Source organism: Mustelus asterias, chromosome 13 (genome assembly GCF_964213995.1).
Source record: "Mustelus asterias chromosome 13, sMusAst1.hap1.1, whole genome shotgun sequence".
NCBI classification, from domain to species: Eukaryota; Metazoa; Chordata; class Chondrichthyes; order Carcharhiniformes; family Triakidae; genus Mustelus; species Mustelus asterias.
The window spans coordinates 107,654,348-107,672,923 of NC_135813.1; the positions used below are offsets into that span (position 1 = coordinate 107,654,348).

An 18,576-nucleotide genomic window follows, 5' to 3' on the forward strand; every position below is an offset into this window, starting at 1 on the left:
GGGGCTGGATAGGGTGGAGGCGGAGAGATTCTTTCCACTTAGTAAGGAAGTTAAAACTAGAGGACACAGCCTCAAAATAAAGGGGGGTCGGTTTAAGACAGAGTTGAGGAGGAACTTCTTCTCCCAGAGGGTGGTGAATCTCTGGAATTCTCTGCCCACTGAGGTGGTGGAGGCTACCTCGCTAAATATGTTTAAAGCGCGGATGGATGGATTCCTGATCGGTAAGGGAATTAAGGGTTATGGGGATCAGGCGGGTAAGTGGTACTGATCCACGTCAGATCAGCCATGATCTTATTGAATGGCGGGGCAGGCTCGAGGGGCTAGATGGCCTACTCCTGCTCCTATTTCTTATGTTCTTATGACATGTTCTTATATACAAATCTGTGGCACACATGGAACGCGATTTGCTTACACTTTGACATATATAAAGTAGCAATAAATCACATTACAGGTAATGTCATACTAATCTTGATTGATAAGGGGATCAGGGGTTATGGGGAAAAGGCAGGAGAATGGGGATGAGAAAAAAATCAGCCATGATTGAATGGTGGAGCAGACTCGATGGGCCAAGTGGCCTAATTCTGCTCCTATGTCTTATAGTCTAATCAATAAGTAGAAATCAAAACTACCAAGTTCGAAAACCTGTTGTCACAATCCAGTTAGGAACCAGTAACCTTTTTGTTTAAAGTAGACAAAGTTTGAAAGCCCACTTACCCACTATGAGAATAAAGTCACAAGATTCCATGATTTCAAACAAACAAAATAAACTGTCAAAAAAAGTAAACAAATCTACAATATTTATTCTATAATTTAACATTCAAATTTAACATGAGATAAATATGAATTAACAGCAAACTGTGGTCGAACACACTGCAGATTAAATAGCAGGTGCGACCAAGATAGATCCCACAGATTTTGCAGCAACGTATCCAGACGTCAGTGACCACTGAGAGTCAAAAGATCTCATTAAACCCCTGTCCCTCTCGTCAGGGGTTTTAACGCTTCATTTTCAAAGTTTAACCCTCAGAATTCCCTCAAAAGACACCAACCCAGATTGCCTCAACAGCTGTTCACCTTCCAATGAGTCCTCCTGAAACTGCATTCCATGAGATTTATGAAGCCGCCTCTAATTACCTGCACACTTCCAACTCTTTGTCAGACTGCTAGCTTCACTAAGCTGGCACTGCCCTTGGGTTCCTCTGAACTCCAGTCTCACAGCTGCACCAAGCTATAATTGGTTCCCAGAGCTTTTCTGAGTCCTAACTGCCAGGAGACTGCTTAAAGCGGCATCTTTTTGGTATGGAACCTCTTCCCCTGCTGTAGAATACTCTGATAGATTGAAACCAGAGCTTCTTAAGCTTCACCCATCTCCGTGACGAAGTAGCCTTTCAGGCTTCACGGAACTCTTTTAAATTAATTTAGCTCGAACTCCCAAACCAAAATGTCTGTCTGGATCCCATTTCTTTACAAGCAGCGTAGATATCATGTCTCCAGTTCTCCAACTAAATAAACCCACTTATTGCTTTATGGCTTTATTAAACAAACATGGGCAACCTTCTGAACAACCATTTTCTTTTTTGGTGTCTTCACAATGACTAAAGCCCAGCATTTTAGTTACTTTATCTTTACAACAATAATCTTAAATAACATTATCTCTAAAATGTTAACATGAACCATGAACTAGATTGTCGTAACACTATCAAAATGGGCAATCAACAACAGTAGAAATTAAACTAGAAAATGCGATTCAATCATTCAAGATACTTTTAAAAATCCTTCACTGCTGACTTAGGGTTTACTAACCTGAATCCTAATTACTAAAAAAGTGTATAACATAATGAATCCCAAAAGAACTATAAGAAAATAACAAAACACATGTTTGGCAACATATAAGCATCAACATTTTTGTCGATAATGTATTATAGAATTGGTTTATTTCTTTCAGTGATGTTACACACAGACTTAAAGCACAGATACAGCCACAGAAAAAAGTGGTTTATACTGACAAACAATCAAAACATGAATAACCAGGATGTAAAGATCGATGTAGAAAGGTTTCCAATGGAAAGATTAAAACAATTAATTACATTACGGGTTAGATTAGGTTGATTGGCCATGCTAAAAATTGTCCTTAGTGTCCTGAGATGCGTAGGTTAGAGGGATCAGTGGGTAAATATGTAGGGATATGGAGGTAGGGCCTGGGTGGGATTGTGGTCGGTGCAGACTCGATGGGCCGAATGGCCTCTTTCTGTACTGTAGGGTTTCTATGATTACAAGCATGTTATGAGTTTTGTCCTTTATTATTGGCAGCTCCTTTGAAGTGAATTACATATTTTAATCATAAGTGAATCTTGAGATCTTCCATTTCAAAGCCATTAGAGGCAATGATGAGGAAGAGCAAGAAACTTTATGGATTATCAACAACTCCCAAAGAGGTTAACAATCAGAAAGCCTGTGTGTCCAGTTAGTTTATATTGCTGCTCAGTGTAACTAAAGCTCATGCTTGTTATTTAATGATCTTAAGAGGAATGATATTAAGCAAATCTAAAATGAATCATTGCATCTGTTTACTTACCCATTTACTGTTTCATAAATCTGTTTGGCAATTTTTAGTGAAAGCCACAGTCAAAAAGAAGTGTTTATTTTACCAGTTCCTGAGGCCAGGAAAATCAAGTAATGGCATTTGATGCAAGCACTAACTCACGTCGGTGTTCAATTTATATTCAATCTCTGGGGTCACCACTGATACAAGTATATTACAGGTATGTTTTTGGGTTGGGGGGGCAGATAAGAGGGACATTCCAAGTCTTAGGCAGATAAAGCAACCCAATAGGAGTTATCTAAGAGAGCGGACCTGCAAAAATTAATGACCGAAAAATGTACTTTACCTATCCAATAGCAGCACAGTGGCAAGCACTGCTGCCTCACACACCCGGGACCCGGGTTTGATTTCGGCCTCGGGTGACTGTCTATGTGTGGTTTGCACATTCTCCCCGTGTCTACGTGGGTTTCCTCCAGGTGCTCCGGATTCCTCCCACAGTCCAAAGATGTGCAGGTTAGGTGGATTGGCCATGCTAAGTTGCCCCTTAGTATTTCAAGATGTGTAGTTTAGAGGGATTAGTGGGGTTACAGGGTTAGGGCCTGGGTGGAATGGTCTGTCAGAGAGTGGGTGCAGACTCGATGGGCCGAATAGCCTTTTTCTTCACTGTAGGGAGTCTATGAATAGCATGTTCTTGTGCTATAAATGCCTACAACAGCATTTTCCACTAGAGGCTTATGTCCATGTTTGAGGATTGTTCATGCAAATTCGTAGATGAATCACTCTTTGTTGAATAAACCCAAGTTGGCAACTGTTCCCTGCATGCACCTCTGCCAAAACCTTCTAGGAACATCTCTGACCAACGCTAAGATTGGCTATTACAGTGCATTGTTTGTAAGCCCACTTCATGTGACAATAAATCAAATCAAAGAGGCAAACAAACTCTACAAAAGCATTCCTGTAATTATGATAATTGTTTTATATAGAACATCAGAATATGAAAACTGAACTATTCAATTTTTTCTGAGGTACGCTTGGAAACAAAAATGGTCTGTGTACCAGCTGACATTGTGGAGCAACCATCAACTAAGAGAGGCAAATACAGCTGAGCAGTAAACATTCAAATGTGGAACAATTTGTAGCAGGTCTTTATACTTTGCAATGTATTTTATGCAAATTTATGTCACATTTGTACTTCTTTGGTTGATATTCTTGTTGATGAAATCGGGATAAAATCACAACTGGAAACGCCAATGAATATTTAACAAAGCAAACTATTTTAAAACAAAAAGATAAGAATGTACAAACCTAAAAGTGTCCGAAAAAGTTGACAATTACTAAAACGACAAACCAATCAAATTGCTCAATTTTTCTGAATATCCCTTTGGTCACCAGATGTGTGGAGTTTGCACGTTCTCCCCATGTCTGCGTGGGTTTCTTCCAGTGCTTCAGTTTCCACAGCCCAAAGATGTGTGGGTCAAGTTGATTGACCATGGTAAATTGCCCCTAGCGTCAGGGGATTAACAGGGTAAATATGCGGTGCTATGGGAATAGGACCTGGGTGGGATTGTGGTCGGTACAGGCTCAATGGGCCAAATGGCCTCCTTCTGCACTGTAGGGATTCTATGAGGATTCTATCTTGAGCTCTCAACAGGTATGAGTAAATTTTACCAAAAAATGATTAAACTTACGTGTATAGTAGAAATCTGCATTTAAAATATACTTCAACAATTCCACTAGAAGCCTTTGTCTCCGAAAAGCCAAGGGCTTGTGTTTATCAGGCTACCCTGAGCCAGTACCAGCTAAACTGATCCAAAGAATAACAGGCTAAGATTTGCAATGTACACATCAGTTTCTACACAGCTTCTATGTCCTTTTTATATTCATGGCAAGACAGGACGTGCTTTTTGTAAAAGCACTCAAGCAAGATAAGGCATGTTTGTGAGAAAAAATAGCCCTGGATTCACTGTTAAAAAATAATGATGAGAGTCATTCATTGTAGTGGTGCCAATGCTGGATGGAACACAGAAAAGATGGGGGTCACGGTGCGCACCCCTATTTAGGTGTAAATTGGCCATTGTCTTCAGGCCAGTGCAGATAAACGCTATCAGGGAGTTGCTGACTGGGATACACCAATCATCCATAAACTGTATAAAAACAATATCTCTAGCCATTCCTTCATTGTCATTGTGCCAAAATCCTGGAACACCCTATCTATACCGAGCCATATGGCTTGTAGAAGTGAGTCACTAGCTGCAGAATAACCTGCCCCTAATTTATTCCTGTGATCACAAGGAACATAAAAGACTATAGTCGATGTGATAGAAGGGGAGGAGATGGCCTAATGGTATTATCGCTTGGCTATTAATCCAGAAACTCAGCTAATGTTCTGGGGATGTGGGTTCGAATCCCGCTATGGCAGATGGTAGAATTTGAATTCGGTAAAAATATCTGAAATTAAGAATCTACTGATGACCACGATACCATTGTAGAGTGTCGGAAAAACCCATTTCGTTCTCTAATGTCCTTTAGGGAAGGAAATCTGCTGTCCTTACATGGTCTGGCCCACATGTGACTTTAGAGCAACAGCAATGCGATCGACTCTCAACAGCTTTCTGAACAAGGGCAACTGGGGATGGGCAATAAATGCTGGCCAGCCAGCGACGCCCATGTCCCATGACTGAACAAAAAGAAATTCAAAATCTTACGGATAACCCACAGGGTAGACTGAGAGCCGGACAGCAGACAGGTGGACAGCAAAGAGACATATAGAGCAGCGGGGAGTGCGGAGATAATGCAACGGGTGTTGGAAGTTTAGAACTCTCTTCTGCAAACAGCAACTAATGCTAGGTTAGTTGTTAATTTTGGATCCAAGATTAATAGATTTCTGTAGGTATTAAGGGATATGGGGCAAATGTGAGTACATGAAATGAAGTCGTAGATAAGCCACAATCTCACTGAATGACAGTACAGGCTTGAGGTGCTAAGTGGCCTACTCCTATATTCCTACTTTTGAGTTTTCGGCAAGTTAGTTGAGCTCAACTTTATTCTACTGTTCTGAATTATGATAGTGGTGTCAATGTGTAGACACCTTGACTAAAAGAAAATAGATTCTATTACATATGAGAGTACTGTGAATATAACTCACATGGATAGTTTGTTTAGACATCTTATGTAATTAACCCCATTATCCAGGTTCAACAATTCCTAAAGCAGAACTCCAGAATAAGAATCGGTATGGAATTAACACAGTGCACCATTAATCAAAAATAAAAATCTCATAATTGGATCCTTCAGCAAATCCTAAAAATGAAATAAAACATTCTTCAGCCTTGTGGAAATATAAAGGATTCAAAAATGTATAGATTCCAAATGGTTGCTTTCAACATGAACAGAATTCTCACTTACTTCTGAACTTTGGGGTATTTCATTTCTGCGATTGCATTTGTGGAGTCCATTTGCTTCTCTTTTAAATGCCGTGGCCACATGTTGTCCACCCAGTCTACCAAGTCCACCTGCAAAAAAAAACATTGAATGTCTGTAGAAATCAGTAAATTTAAAAAATGGCTCCAGTCGGCTCCTGAAACCCATCACCTTTTACTGAAAATTATGTCTGTGTGTTTCAGTGATCTTTAATTTACAACTGAAGATGGATGGTCACCAGCCTTCACACAAAAATTAGTCAATTCAACCAGAAAGCTAAGCAATGGTCACAAAATAACCTCTCAAAAAGTACTCATCCAGAAAACTTTTACATGTTAATCCAAGTTTGGTGAGAATAGAATGCATCGAATCCAGACAGTGCAGAAGAGGCCATTTGGCCCATCAAGTCTACACCAACTCCGACAGAGTAACTTTCCCAGGCCCTCTTCCCTGCCCATAACCTCACACATTTCCTATGGCTAATCCATCTAACCTACACATTTTGGAACACAAAGGAGCAAATTAGCGTGGCCAATCCACCCAACCTGCACATCTTTGGACTGTGGGAGGAAACTGGAGCACCCGGAGGAAACCCACACAGACACTGGGAGAACGTGCAAACTACACACAGTCATCCAAGACCGGAATCGAACCAGAGTCCCTGGGGCTGGCAGCAGTACTAATCACTGTGCCACAATGCCACATATGCACACATAATGTTGAACAAATTAATTAAGGGCAGGAAATCAGCTTTATTCAGTGCTGTTTTAACACAATGATCCCAGAGAGTAAATATCACCCAAGTCATAAATACGTTCCAGACACCTGTGGTCTGTTAAGTTGAAAATTCATTACGATGCCCATTGCCATCAGTTCGAAGAAGCTTTTAAAATTAAAAACTTTAGTGATAAGTAAAACATGTCACTTTCAGGAAATTCTGAAAAACACTTAAGAAATATAAGTGTGAAGGCTAGAAAGCAGAAGGTACAGATAATAATTACAACCGAGCCTGATACTGCCAACAAACAATGTTCGCACGTGCAAGTGTTCCAACAAGCTTCACTGGATAATGAACAGGAATAGGCACTGCAGCTAATCCTCCCCTTCAAAATGAAATAACACGTAGGGCAATTACAGCACCCTCACAACAACCAGGTCATCTAACTCCTGAACACACGCAACCTGGAATCTTTCTGTCAACTTGTCATCAATTCACTGATTACATACAGGCCTATACAGTTGTAATATGCCAAGTTTATTTAATGCCAAGCCCTCCAAAACAATCACGTGCATCCTCTTAAGAATGGAAACGGCAAACTTGGGGGACAGCTCAGTCCTGTCATTTACTCAAGTTTTCGGCATTCATTAAGTTTAAGACATTAATATCCTGATTTGGACAAATGTTGCCATTCCTTCGTTATTGGTGGGTCAGAATCCTGGAATTCCCCATCTAACATTACTGTGGGAGCATCATTGTTAGAAGGACTATAGTGGATCAAGGAGAAGGTCCAAAACCACTGATGGGAGAGAGAATTCGGCTAAAATTATCCATATTAAGACTTCCAAATAAAAATTTTAAAACAAAGCTTGAGTGCAAAATTGGGTATGGTAACTTGGAGATCAAAAAGGTGTCTATTGCACCTACCCACCTGCCATGAATGCCACCAATGCAAAGTACATGGAGCACACCTGCCAAAAGATGCAGCGAGGGCAGATCACCATGCTGATTCAACACCAGTGCTACCATTTTGGATCTCCAAGTTCCAGGTCGCACCCTGTCTTTACCTCACACAGGTGACTGTGCGTTATGTGGCATGAAGCGGTTCTCCTCTTCCCCCACCGCATTTTTAAAAAAATGTTTTTTTGTTGATTTCTTCCGGCTGTTGGTACAAATTTTCAAGTTGTTTAACATTCTCTATAGTTCTTTAAACTTGAAAAAAAATATAGGAAGTGGTGCAGTGAGTGCTGAAGGACTTTAGTTGATTTCAAGGTTTCTGTACAAACCATTGTTCCCAGACATGGGTGCATTGGCAGACCATCCCTTTGGAATACAGCATGGTTGGAAGAATGAGCAGAGGCCACACAAAGCTGGTAAAAGTTGATTATACTGATTGTTGTCAGGTAACTGATGGGATTGTGGAATTGAGGTTAGTGGTGCAATTGGTTGGATAAGGTACTTGAAGATTCATTCACTGACCTTGACTAATCATCTGAGCTCATTGAACTTATTCTAATGGTATTACATCCAGGTCCTCCGGGCTTAACTACAGACACTGACCTTCCATGGTCTTTCGACAGTGTATTTGGAGGACCTCCTGTTCCCCTGTGGATACAGGGCATCTCCCCTCCTTTCCCTTCTCCATCAAGACCTCCAATGCAGTGTCCAAAACCAAAGAGGCCATGCCTTCCCAGCTTGTGCTATTCTTCACCGTTTCCCAGGTCAGAGTCACATCCTTCCCAAATTCCAGCTCCTGCTCCAGCCGCAATGTACCTCTTCTTTAAGGGGTGCTAGGAAGTTATGATTTTGTACACAATGGTATATGTAGCCAACGAACAGCATGTCTGCATGCAGCAATCATTGTAATCAGCAGGAAGCCCAACAGATGAAGGTGTCGTGATGCCAGCATTGCAATCAACAGACGCTGTTTATTCACACATCATGATCCCCACTTCCAATTTTTGAGGGGCTGTTTAATTAGCATACATGTACCTTTTCAAGAACAAACAATGCTATAGTATGAGTGACCTGCATGGGCAAAACACACTGAATTTTGTTTTGCGTTCTGTTGTAACTACAGTGCGGCCCCATTATAACGTGATGGTTGGGGTCCATAAAACGTTATCGCAAAAAAAGCGGGGTCGTGCTAAATTTGCCAATCATGAGCGGGAAAAAAAAAAGGTCCAATGATTCATCGCGTTATATCCGAATTCGTGCTAAATCGGGGCGCGTTAAATCGGGGTTCCACTGCACAGTCAAGTAAACATGCAAAATGTATTTGATTTTTAAACCCAACATTTGCGAAGGGCAGAATTTGCCATTCTGAAGTCGAAATGCAGTGGCAGACGGGGAAGTTGGCCTGATCCCCCCTGGACAGATCGGAGGAGCCCACGTGACCATCTGCTTTTCAGCTCCTTAATTACGTACCAGTGAGGAGCTTGTCAAATCTTGTGGCAAGGTGGGCAGGAGATACCTCTTGGGGTCGAAGGTCCTGATACCATATTTAAACAGCACCCGCACAGACATTCACTCACTGCAGCCCAAGTGGTCCAGCTGCTAATCCATGGCACCTAAAAGGTCAAACGTCAACACCATGGTTCAGTGAGGCCTCCCTGGGGATTCTCCTGAATGCTGTTAAGGAAAGGCAGGAGGTCGTGTTTCCCCAGGGTGGGAGCAGGAGGCCCTCTCACCCGATCACGCCACCCTGGAAAGAGGTCGCTGGAGAGGTCAGCACCTGTGTAAAACTGAAAGAACGAACTACCCTACAGTGCGAAAGAGGATAAATGGTCTGTTCCACTCCATCAGTGAAGTTAAACTTCTCCTCACTCCAACTCTCACACTTAAGGGCATCAGGCAGTTAGAGCCTATAGGGATGTCATATCGGACATCAGCACTAAATATCTGTCAGCCACTTTATGATCAGTATCACATGAAAGATCCTGCATAATCAGCATCTTAATCCCTTTCTGGGGAGGGCTCAGCAGGCACAACAGACACACATGCTTCATCCATAGTGCTCATCGTCAATCCATCTGTCTTTGTGCAGGACAAGATTTCCCACAAGGGAGAGAGCCAAGACCGGAGGGTGGACCCTGGAGTTGAGGAACAGGCCACAGAGCTGGCTGGAGGGGATGGGGATTGATCATGCAGGAAGGTGCGATTGGCCTTCTCCAACAAGCCAGTGAGGCTGTATCCAAAATACATTGGCCATGTGCGGACAATGAATGCGAGTGATGTACAATGTAGGAGCCTGCCTAGTCAATCACTAATTCTCTCTTCTCTTGTTCCAGGTACCAGCAATAAAAAAGCCAAAGATGTCTTCCAGCCCTCAGACCACTTCCGATGAGGAGCCACACCAATCGTCTGATAAAGACCCATCACTGCATTCACTTGCATCCTCCACCAGTGCAGATGCATGCACCTTGGTGAGATCTAGTTCTAAGTAAGCTCAGGTTCACAATCTGGTGATCACTCCACAGACACGGGTCCAGACATGTCAACAGATCAGGCTGAGGAGGATGCACATGTCCCAGAACAGGACAGCCTTAGCAGGCCAGGATACTCCAGGCTATGGGTCACCAAAGTATGACCAAAGTCATCTCAGACAACAGGGCATAGCAGTCAGTAAGATAAAAGTAAAGTCACCACAGTCCTAGCTAACCATAGGCTGCTCTCCCCTGTGAGGGGGGAAAGCTGACTGGTGGTGATTTAACCTGAGGAACACCACAGGTGAGGGGCAAGATTGAGAAGGCGGGGCCTTCATGAATAATCTCAACCGGTACGGGAATTGAACCCGCGCTGTTAGCATCACTCCGCATCATGAACTAGCCGACTGGACAACTGCCACCTATGCTGTGGATGTCGGGACTGCACTGAGACAAAGCGGTTTGGTTAGAGTAATTAGAGTTTTGAAGGCACAACGGTGGCACAGGTGTTCAATCACCATCCATCCTTCTCACTTTGGAAAATATTTTTTGCATTCATCAGTCTCCAAGTCTCAGGTATCAATGACTAAGATGTGATGCAAGGTTCTGCACTTATTTAGGCAGACATTATTTGGCCTTGGGAGAATTGCTCATCAAACAGGGAGATTATCCTGATGGTATTGCACTGATGTCTGTTGTTTGTATTCGGCACAAGTATTCCCCATGATGAACACTAGAATTGTTTCTCCAATACGTACTTTGCAATGGCGCTCAATTTGACAGTGAGTTTTTGGGAAAAGTGAGATTCATCTTAGAGCACCATCGTCTTTAATGCCTTCCTGCAGTCACCACCTCGATGTTAAAGGCTGAATGTTATACCATTCTTAGTTCCCACTCTGCCCATGTATGATGTTGAACTATGGAAGTTGGTTTGGATTGTTGACATTACAAATGTCTGAGAGAGGTGTGTGAGATATCAGACTTGTGTACTCATCCTGATGAAGCCATCTCCTTACCGGTCAGGATCTTACTTTGCTCCTGAAAGGTTGCCTAGTGGTGCCCATACGTGATCCTCCTGTATGGTGATAGAGTGGCTACCACTGCTGCCTCCCAGCGCCAGGGATCCAGGTTCAATTCCAGGCTTGGGTGACTATCTGTGTGAGTTTGCACATTATCCCTGTTCTGCGTGGGTTTCCTCCGGGTGCCCCAGTTTCCTCCCACAGTTCAAAGATGTGAGAGGTTAGATGGATTTGTCATGGTAAATGTGTGGGGTTATGGTGATAGGACCTGGGTAAGGTACTCTCTCAAAGAGAGATGGTGCAGACTCAATGGGCCATCGAAGGAGCAGCGCTCCGAAAGCTAATGGTATTTGCTACCAAATAAACCTGTTGGACTTTAACCTGGTGTTGTTAAAACTCTTACTGTGTTTACCCCAGTCCAACGTCAGCATCTCCACATCATGACTCCTTCTGACTGTCAGGATTCTACGATAAATGCACAATATTCAACTTGATATGAATTCATTGCATGACTGTGCACTCAGTGACGAGGGATATAGAAAAGATTGCCCTTTTGTGAGCTGGACAATGTCAAGGACTGTCAATGCTCTGACAGTGACATTTTTGCACATCTCTCAAGTCATCAGCAGGGTCTCATAAGGGGAGAAGTTGTCATTGACTGCTGCATTAATACTGACTGAACCACATTTCTCCCTAATGCCAAGGTAATCCAGGACATAAACTCAATAGGCTTTCAGCGAATGCAGGGTCCTGACTGTTTTGAAATAATCAAACCATGGTCCTGGTGAGCCACTCTCTGCGAGGACATTCACACAAAACTCAGCTTTGGATGCCTGATGTAGAGTAACAGCTCGCCGAGTCCTGATCCCTGAAGGGATATTGTGGCTTCGCGGCAGGATGATGCCTCTGTATTATTCATTCATGAAAGCTGGTGATCAGAGAGATGATGCTATCTGGATGCTGCTCCCTCTTGAGGTAGTAAAGCACCAACTATTGACAAATGTTTTCTCCCGTTGGCACCACCTTCATACGGACCTGAATACCATTGTGTGTGCAATGGCATTTCACCTGCTTGAAAGCTGCCTTGCCGACTGTCTTGTTGACACCATGGTTCAAAGGACTGCAGTGTGTGTAATGGCTTAAAGAGGTGTGCTAATGGTGTGCTAATCACATTCCACAGTGGCAACGTGTTCCCAAGGTCTTCCAAAGACAACTCTATCGTTAGAGAACTTAGATTGTGAAAACTTGTCTTCACCTTGTTTCTCTTGGAATCTTATGGCTATAGGTTGTCATGAGTACATCTGCCGCATTGTGCCTGTGCAATGGCAACATGTGGCTCATCTGAATCCTCACCCTCTTTAGATTCATCCCCTTCCAAGTCCTACTTGTCCAAGGAAACATCTAGCTCCTCATTGTATCCCTTTGTAAAAACGTTCCCTCTTTGCAGCGTGAGATTGTGCCGGGGCAACACTCTTGATTGTGAATATTGGAGAGCCTCGCCTGATCTGTCCAAATACCAGAAATGTATATTTAAGAGATCAACAGCTTGCTCTATCAAGGACCTTGTGGCAGAACGTACATTATTGTATCTCTCCTCGGGTGCAGTCCTTGGCTGATAAATGGGCATCATTTACCATGTCTTGGGGGTAATCCTCGTCACCAAGGAGCCAACCCTGAGTGGCGAGGTCCCTCAAATATCAGTGGCATTTGCAAGTGACTCAATGTCGTGTGAGCTCCCTGGGTACTTGGTACAAACATGCTGGATCTGCTTTGTGATCACAAATGAGTTGGACGTTGAGAGAGTGAAATCCTTTTCTAGTAATGAATCTCTCAGGCTGCTGCCAGGGAGTTCTCTCGGGTACATGTGTGCAGTCAATGGCACCCTGCACTTGCGGGAAATCAGAAATAGTAACAAATCCAACAGGTCTGGCAGCCTGGCTTGCTTCATTCATCGGGTACTGTACATAAAGATGAGCTTTACTGCAAAGGGCATCTGTCATCCTCATGTATTTGGGCTTTGCTCATTGTTAGATTTAGCAAAGATCCCCAGTGGAGCCCTGGAAGGAACCGCTGGCAAACAAGTTCAGTGCAATGGTAACCTTCAAAGCAACTGGCAAGAGATATCCTCCAAGTCCTTGAGACACAAGTTCTCCAGGGAATGTGGCAAATGTGAGCTACCTCATCCCTAGACAAGTGAAGGCACCTGTGGTACTGGCTCATGCTCATCTCCATGTATGAGCTGCATTTTCTATGGTCACACCAAACGCCTTCAAGGATTTGGACCCGCCACGGTAGCATCTGAGACTTCCAGGGACCCTGTTGGCTCTTGATACTCAGGGCGATGGTCTTCCTGGAGCTGTGCCAATCAGCGACGGGCCCATCTTCTCCTTCTTCTGATCATATCTATCAACAAAGCAGCATTACCTACAATGTGCATTCTCTACTCCTCCTCCTAGCTTGAATGGATGCAATTGAGCAATGAAATGTAGTTTCCCTTGAGGGGCCCCTCCATATCCAAGGCAGCAATCCAGTCTCTAGCCCTCAACCTGTCCTCAGTCTGTACATAGAATCCTCAGGCCACCCCTTGCAGGGTGATATCAGTCTGGAGGATGACTGGTACCTGAGCATCCTCCTCAGACATGACTGTGCACTCACAAAGAGGGTCTTAATTAGGCTCAAAACACCCAGGTCCTATATCCCTCAGTCATGACCAGTACGCTGGGAACACTGAGCCTTATAGGGTCCATGTTGCTTCTGCGCAGCAGCCGAGGCCCTTGATTGTTTGACCTCGTATCCAAACTTGTATGCCTCTGTAAGGATCAGTTGGTGTCCCCCCCGGACAACATTTTAAGCTCTCTTTCTTTTTCTCTCAAATGCCCTGGAACGTAACACTCCTTGCATCATATAAACATCCCAGCCAAGCTGAGCAGACGAGCTGCCTGCCCCAACCAGCTATGAACAAAGGCAGCTCCGAACAATTCCAAGTCTCCAATCTGGTGCTAATAGCCTAAGTGTTATCTGTTCCAACAAACAATGGTCTTCAACTAGGAGCCTCATTTAACAATCTGAAACCAGAGTCACAAGACCGAAACTTGAACCATCTGTTTGGCCTCCAAAGAGAAGCAGTAACTCCAGGCAAGCAGCCTGAGGTGCCTACCATTTTACCATTAAGCAGATGGCAGCAGCAAGAAATCTTGCCCCTCATCAAAACCGTGAACGACTGGAACATTGGAATTTGTGCCTTCCAAGACTAACTCAACTTGACGTGCCATCCCCCCGGATGGAGTTGGGGACAATACGCCACCACTTGTCAGGGCTAATTGATCCTAGAGGCACTTTTTTGATTTTGCCATCTCAAATTGGGCAGAAAGAGAGAAAGCAATTGGTTGCCATTCTGATTTCCGGTTATGATGCTCCTAATAATTGGGCTTGGCCGTGATTCATTCTGTAGGGCCACAGATGAACTGGATGATTGAGTGAGCAAGGCGGAAATTCACATGGAGCCACTATGAATCAAGTGAGGTGAAGGAAAACACAACAAGTTGTGAAGTATTCAAGGCATTTCCAATATCAGGATCACCATAATAGTGAGCACCATGAAATGACACAGAACTAAAGAAAAAGAACTTATGTTTATAGAGCTGCTATCCAGACCCGAGGGCAGTGGTTCCCAAAGGGTTCCCAAAAATATTGAGAAGCGTGTTTCCGAAAGTATGAAGAATTCTAAATTTGCCATTCAAGTTGATGAATCGACCGACATTAGTGGAAAAGCACAGTTGCTTGCCTATATCAGATTCATTCACAATGACGAAATAATCACACAGTTTCTATTTTGCAAGGAACTTGAAAAACATACCAGAGGACAAGATATTTTCCAAACCTTGTCTGAGTATTTGGAAAAAGTTGAGATTTCATGGGATTCTTGTATTGGAATTTGTATGGATGGAGCGCCATATATGATGGGGAATGTGAGAGGCTTGGCAGCACTCTTCAAACAGAAAAATCCAGATGTCATACCAACTCACTGTTTTTTACACAGAGGCATTAATCACCAAGACCCTTGTAGCTGATTTGAAGTTGGTTCTAGATCAGACTGTGCGCATTGTGATCTTCATCAAAGCAAAACCATTCAAGGCGCGCTTATTTGCTCAACTCTGCAAAGACATGGAATCAAAACATCAATGCCTAATTCTGCACTTGGAGGTTCGCTGGATGTCCCGCGGAAAAGTTTTAAATCGGGTGTTGGAACTGAAGAACGATTTAAGAGAATTTTTGGAACAAGAAGGGAACCCATTGTACCACCAACTGGATGACAATGACTGGTGTGCAAAGCTGGCATATTTGGCCGATGTCTTTTCCCGGTTGAATGTGCCCAATGCCAGTATGCAAGGCCGCGATGACAATATCCTCACAACGACAGACAAACTAACTGCATTCAAAAAAAACTTCAGCTCTGGCTCGGAAGAGCGATGCAACATAACCTCGAAATGTTCCCACTGGTAAAAAGTTTTAAAACGAGCAATGAATTGTACGGCCTCATACAGGAACATCTTGCAACACCGGCAGAAAAGATTGATCATTACTTCCCATCGTTGTCGACAGAAAAATTCGACTGGGTTAGAGACCCCTTTGCGAATTCCAGCTGGATGAGGAGGAGGAAATGGCCTGCATTTTGAGTGATCGTACCTTGAAAATGAAACACGGGAGTATGCCACTGGACTCTTTTTGGATATACAACCAGAAACAATATCCACGCATCTCTTCAAGAGCATTAGCTATTCTTCTACAGTTCTCCACGACATAATGTTGTGAACAGGGATTTTCAGCTCTGACAAATATCAAAGACCAGAAAAGAACAAAGAACAGTACAGCACTGGAAACAGGCCCTTCGGCCCTCCAAGCCTGTGCCGCTCACTGGTCCAACTAGACCACTCGTTTGTATCCCTCCATTCCCAGACTGCTCATGTGACTATCCAGGTAAGTCTTAAACGATGCCAGCGTGTCTGCCTCCACCACCCTACTTGGCAGCGCATTCCAGGCCCCCACCACCCTCTGTGTAAAAAACGTCCCTCTGATATCTGAGTTAAACCTCGCCCCTTTCACCTTGAGCCCGTGACCCCGCGTGATCATCACCTCCGATCTGGGAAAAAGCTTCCCACTGTTCACCCTATCTATACCCTTCATAATTTTGTACACCTCTATTAGGTCTCCCCTCATTCTCCGTCTTTCCAGGGAGAACAAGCCCAGTTTACCCAATCTCTCCTCATAGCTAAGACCCTCCATACCAGGCAACACCCTGGTAAACCTTCTCTGCACTCTCTCTAAAACCTCCACGTCCTTCTGATAGTCCAGCGACCAGGACTGGACGCAGTACTCCAAATGTGGCCTAACCAGCGTTCTATACAGCTGCAACATCAGACTCCAGCTTTTATACTCTATATCCTGTCTTATAAAGGCAAGCATGCCATATGCCTTCTTCACCACCTTCTCCACCTGTGTTGCCACCTTCAAGGATTTGTGGACTTGCACACCTAGGTCCCTCTGTGTTTCTATACTCTTGATGGCTCTGCCATTGATTGTATAACTCACCCCTACATTAGTTCTTCCAAATGCATCACTTCGCATTTATCTGGATTAAATTCCATCTGCCATTTCTCCGCCCAATTTTCCAGCCTATCTATATCCTGCTGTATTGTCCGACAATGTTCATCGCTATCCGCAAGTCCAGCCATCTTCGTGTCCTCCGCAAACTTGCTGATAACACCAGTTACACCTTCTTCCAAATCATTTATATACATCACAAATAGCAGAGGTCCCAGTACAGAGCCCTGCGGAACACCACTGGTCACAGACCTCCAGCCGGAAAAAGACCCTTCGATTGCTACCCTCTGTCTCCTGTGGCCAAGATGTGGAGATGCCGGCATTGGACTGGGGTAAACACAGTAAGAAGTTTAACAACACCTGGTGTTGTTAAACTTCTTCCTGTGGCCAAGCCAGTTTTCTACCCATCTAGCCACCTCTCCTTGTATCCCATGAACCTTAACCTTCTTAACCAACCTGCCATGTGGGACTTTGTCAAATGCCTTACTGAAATCCATATAGACGACATCCACGGCCCTTCCTTCATCAACCGTTTTTGTCACTTCCTCAAAAAACTCCACCAAATTTGTAAGGCATGACCTCCCTCTTACAAAACCATGCTGTCTGTCACTAATGAGATTGTTCCGTTCTAAATGCACATACATCCTGTCTCTAAGAATCCTCTCCAACAATTTCCCTACCACGGACGTCAAGCTCACTGGCCTATAATTACCCGAAATATCCCTGCTACCCTTCTTAAATAACGGTACCACATTCGCTATCCTCCAATCCTCAGGGACCTGACCTGTGTCCAATGAAGAGACAAAGATTTCCGTCAGAGGCCCAGCAATTACATCTCTGGTCTCCCTGAGCAGTCTAGGATAGATGCTATCAGGCCCTGGGGATTTGTCAGTTTTAATGTTACCTAAAAAACCTAACACTTCCTCCCTTGTAATGGAGATTCTCTCTAACGGGTCAACACCTCCCTCTGAGACACTCCCAGTCAACAAATCCCTCTCCTTTGTGAATACCGATGCAAAGTATTCATTTAGGATCTCCCCTACTCCCTTGGGTTCTAAGCATAATTCCCCTCCTTTGTCCCTGAGAAGTCCGACGTTTTCCCTGACAACTCTTTTGTTCCTAACATATGAATAAAATGCCTTAGGATTCTCCTTAATCCTGTCTGATTAAGAGAAAGGCTTCTTTGTGTTGACGAGGAGATGAGAGTTTGTCTCAAATTAGGTCTAATATAAATGAGATTACCTGACAAAAACAAGCTCACACCTTTCATTGAGTTTGTATACTTACTTAAGGTTACATATGTAAGAGGCTCGTCTATAAGTATATTTTAGGAATGAATCATGTTTTTATGTAGCTGCATTGTTTTATACTTTCTGGATGTCCCATGATTATAAAGTAGTTGTGTTCTATGTTATAAAACACTGCTCGGAGTTGTTTTTTTTTGTTTTTGAATGTATTTCTTATCAATAAAAAATTTGGTGTGGCGCGAGCAAATTTTTATTCCGAAAGTGCGGCCCAATGAAAAAAGTTTGGGAACCACTGCCTGAGGGTATCCCAAAGCACTTTACAGTCAATGAAGACATTTTATTCCATAATTACAACAGTGACTAACCTTCAAAGTTGGAGATAACAGTAAGCAGCACAAGACTATCTACTTGCCCCATGTTAAGGCCCTTAATCATGTCCAGCAAATCATTTGTTCAAGCTCAGCAATTTGTATCAGCAGGCGGAAACAGGTCAAGGCAAGAAAGTTAGACCACAGAATTAGAATTTATCAGTACGACTGGGTGCTTTTCAGAACTCGAGGCATAACGTGAAATCCAGCACTTTAACATTCATGATGATAAACTA

At 43.5% G+C, this 18,576-nt stretch overlaps 1 protein-coding gene across 14 annotated transcripts in view; it reads right to left on the reverse strand.

Annotated features, from left to right (window-relative positions):
- The window catches only part of LOC144503002 (lysine-specific demethylase 2B-like), a 237,834-nt gene that overhangs the window by 116,444 nt on the left and 102,814 nt on the right, over positions 1–18,576 (reverse strand). For 13 of the 14 annotated variants that reach the window (XM_078227483.1, XM_078227489.1, XM_078227486.1 and 10 more), the window contains one exon: positions 5,948–6,054. In XM_078227483.1, coding sequence (XP_078083609.1) covers positions 5,948–6,054 — 107 coding nt within the window. Of the gene's footprint in view, positions 1–5,947; positions 6,055–7,611; positions 7,735–18,576 lie in introns of those variants that run through there. The other variant, XM_078227491.1, reaches the window with a different exon arrangement.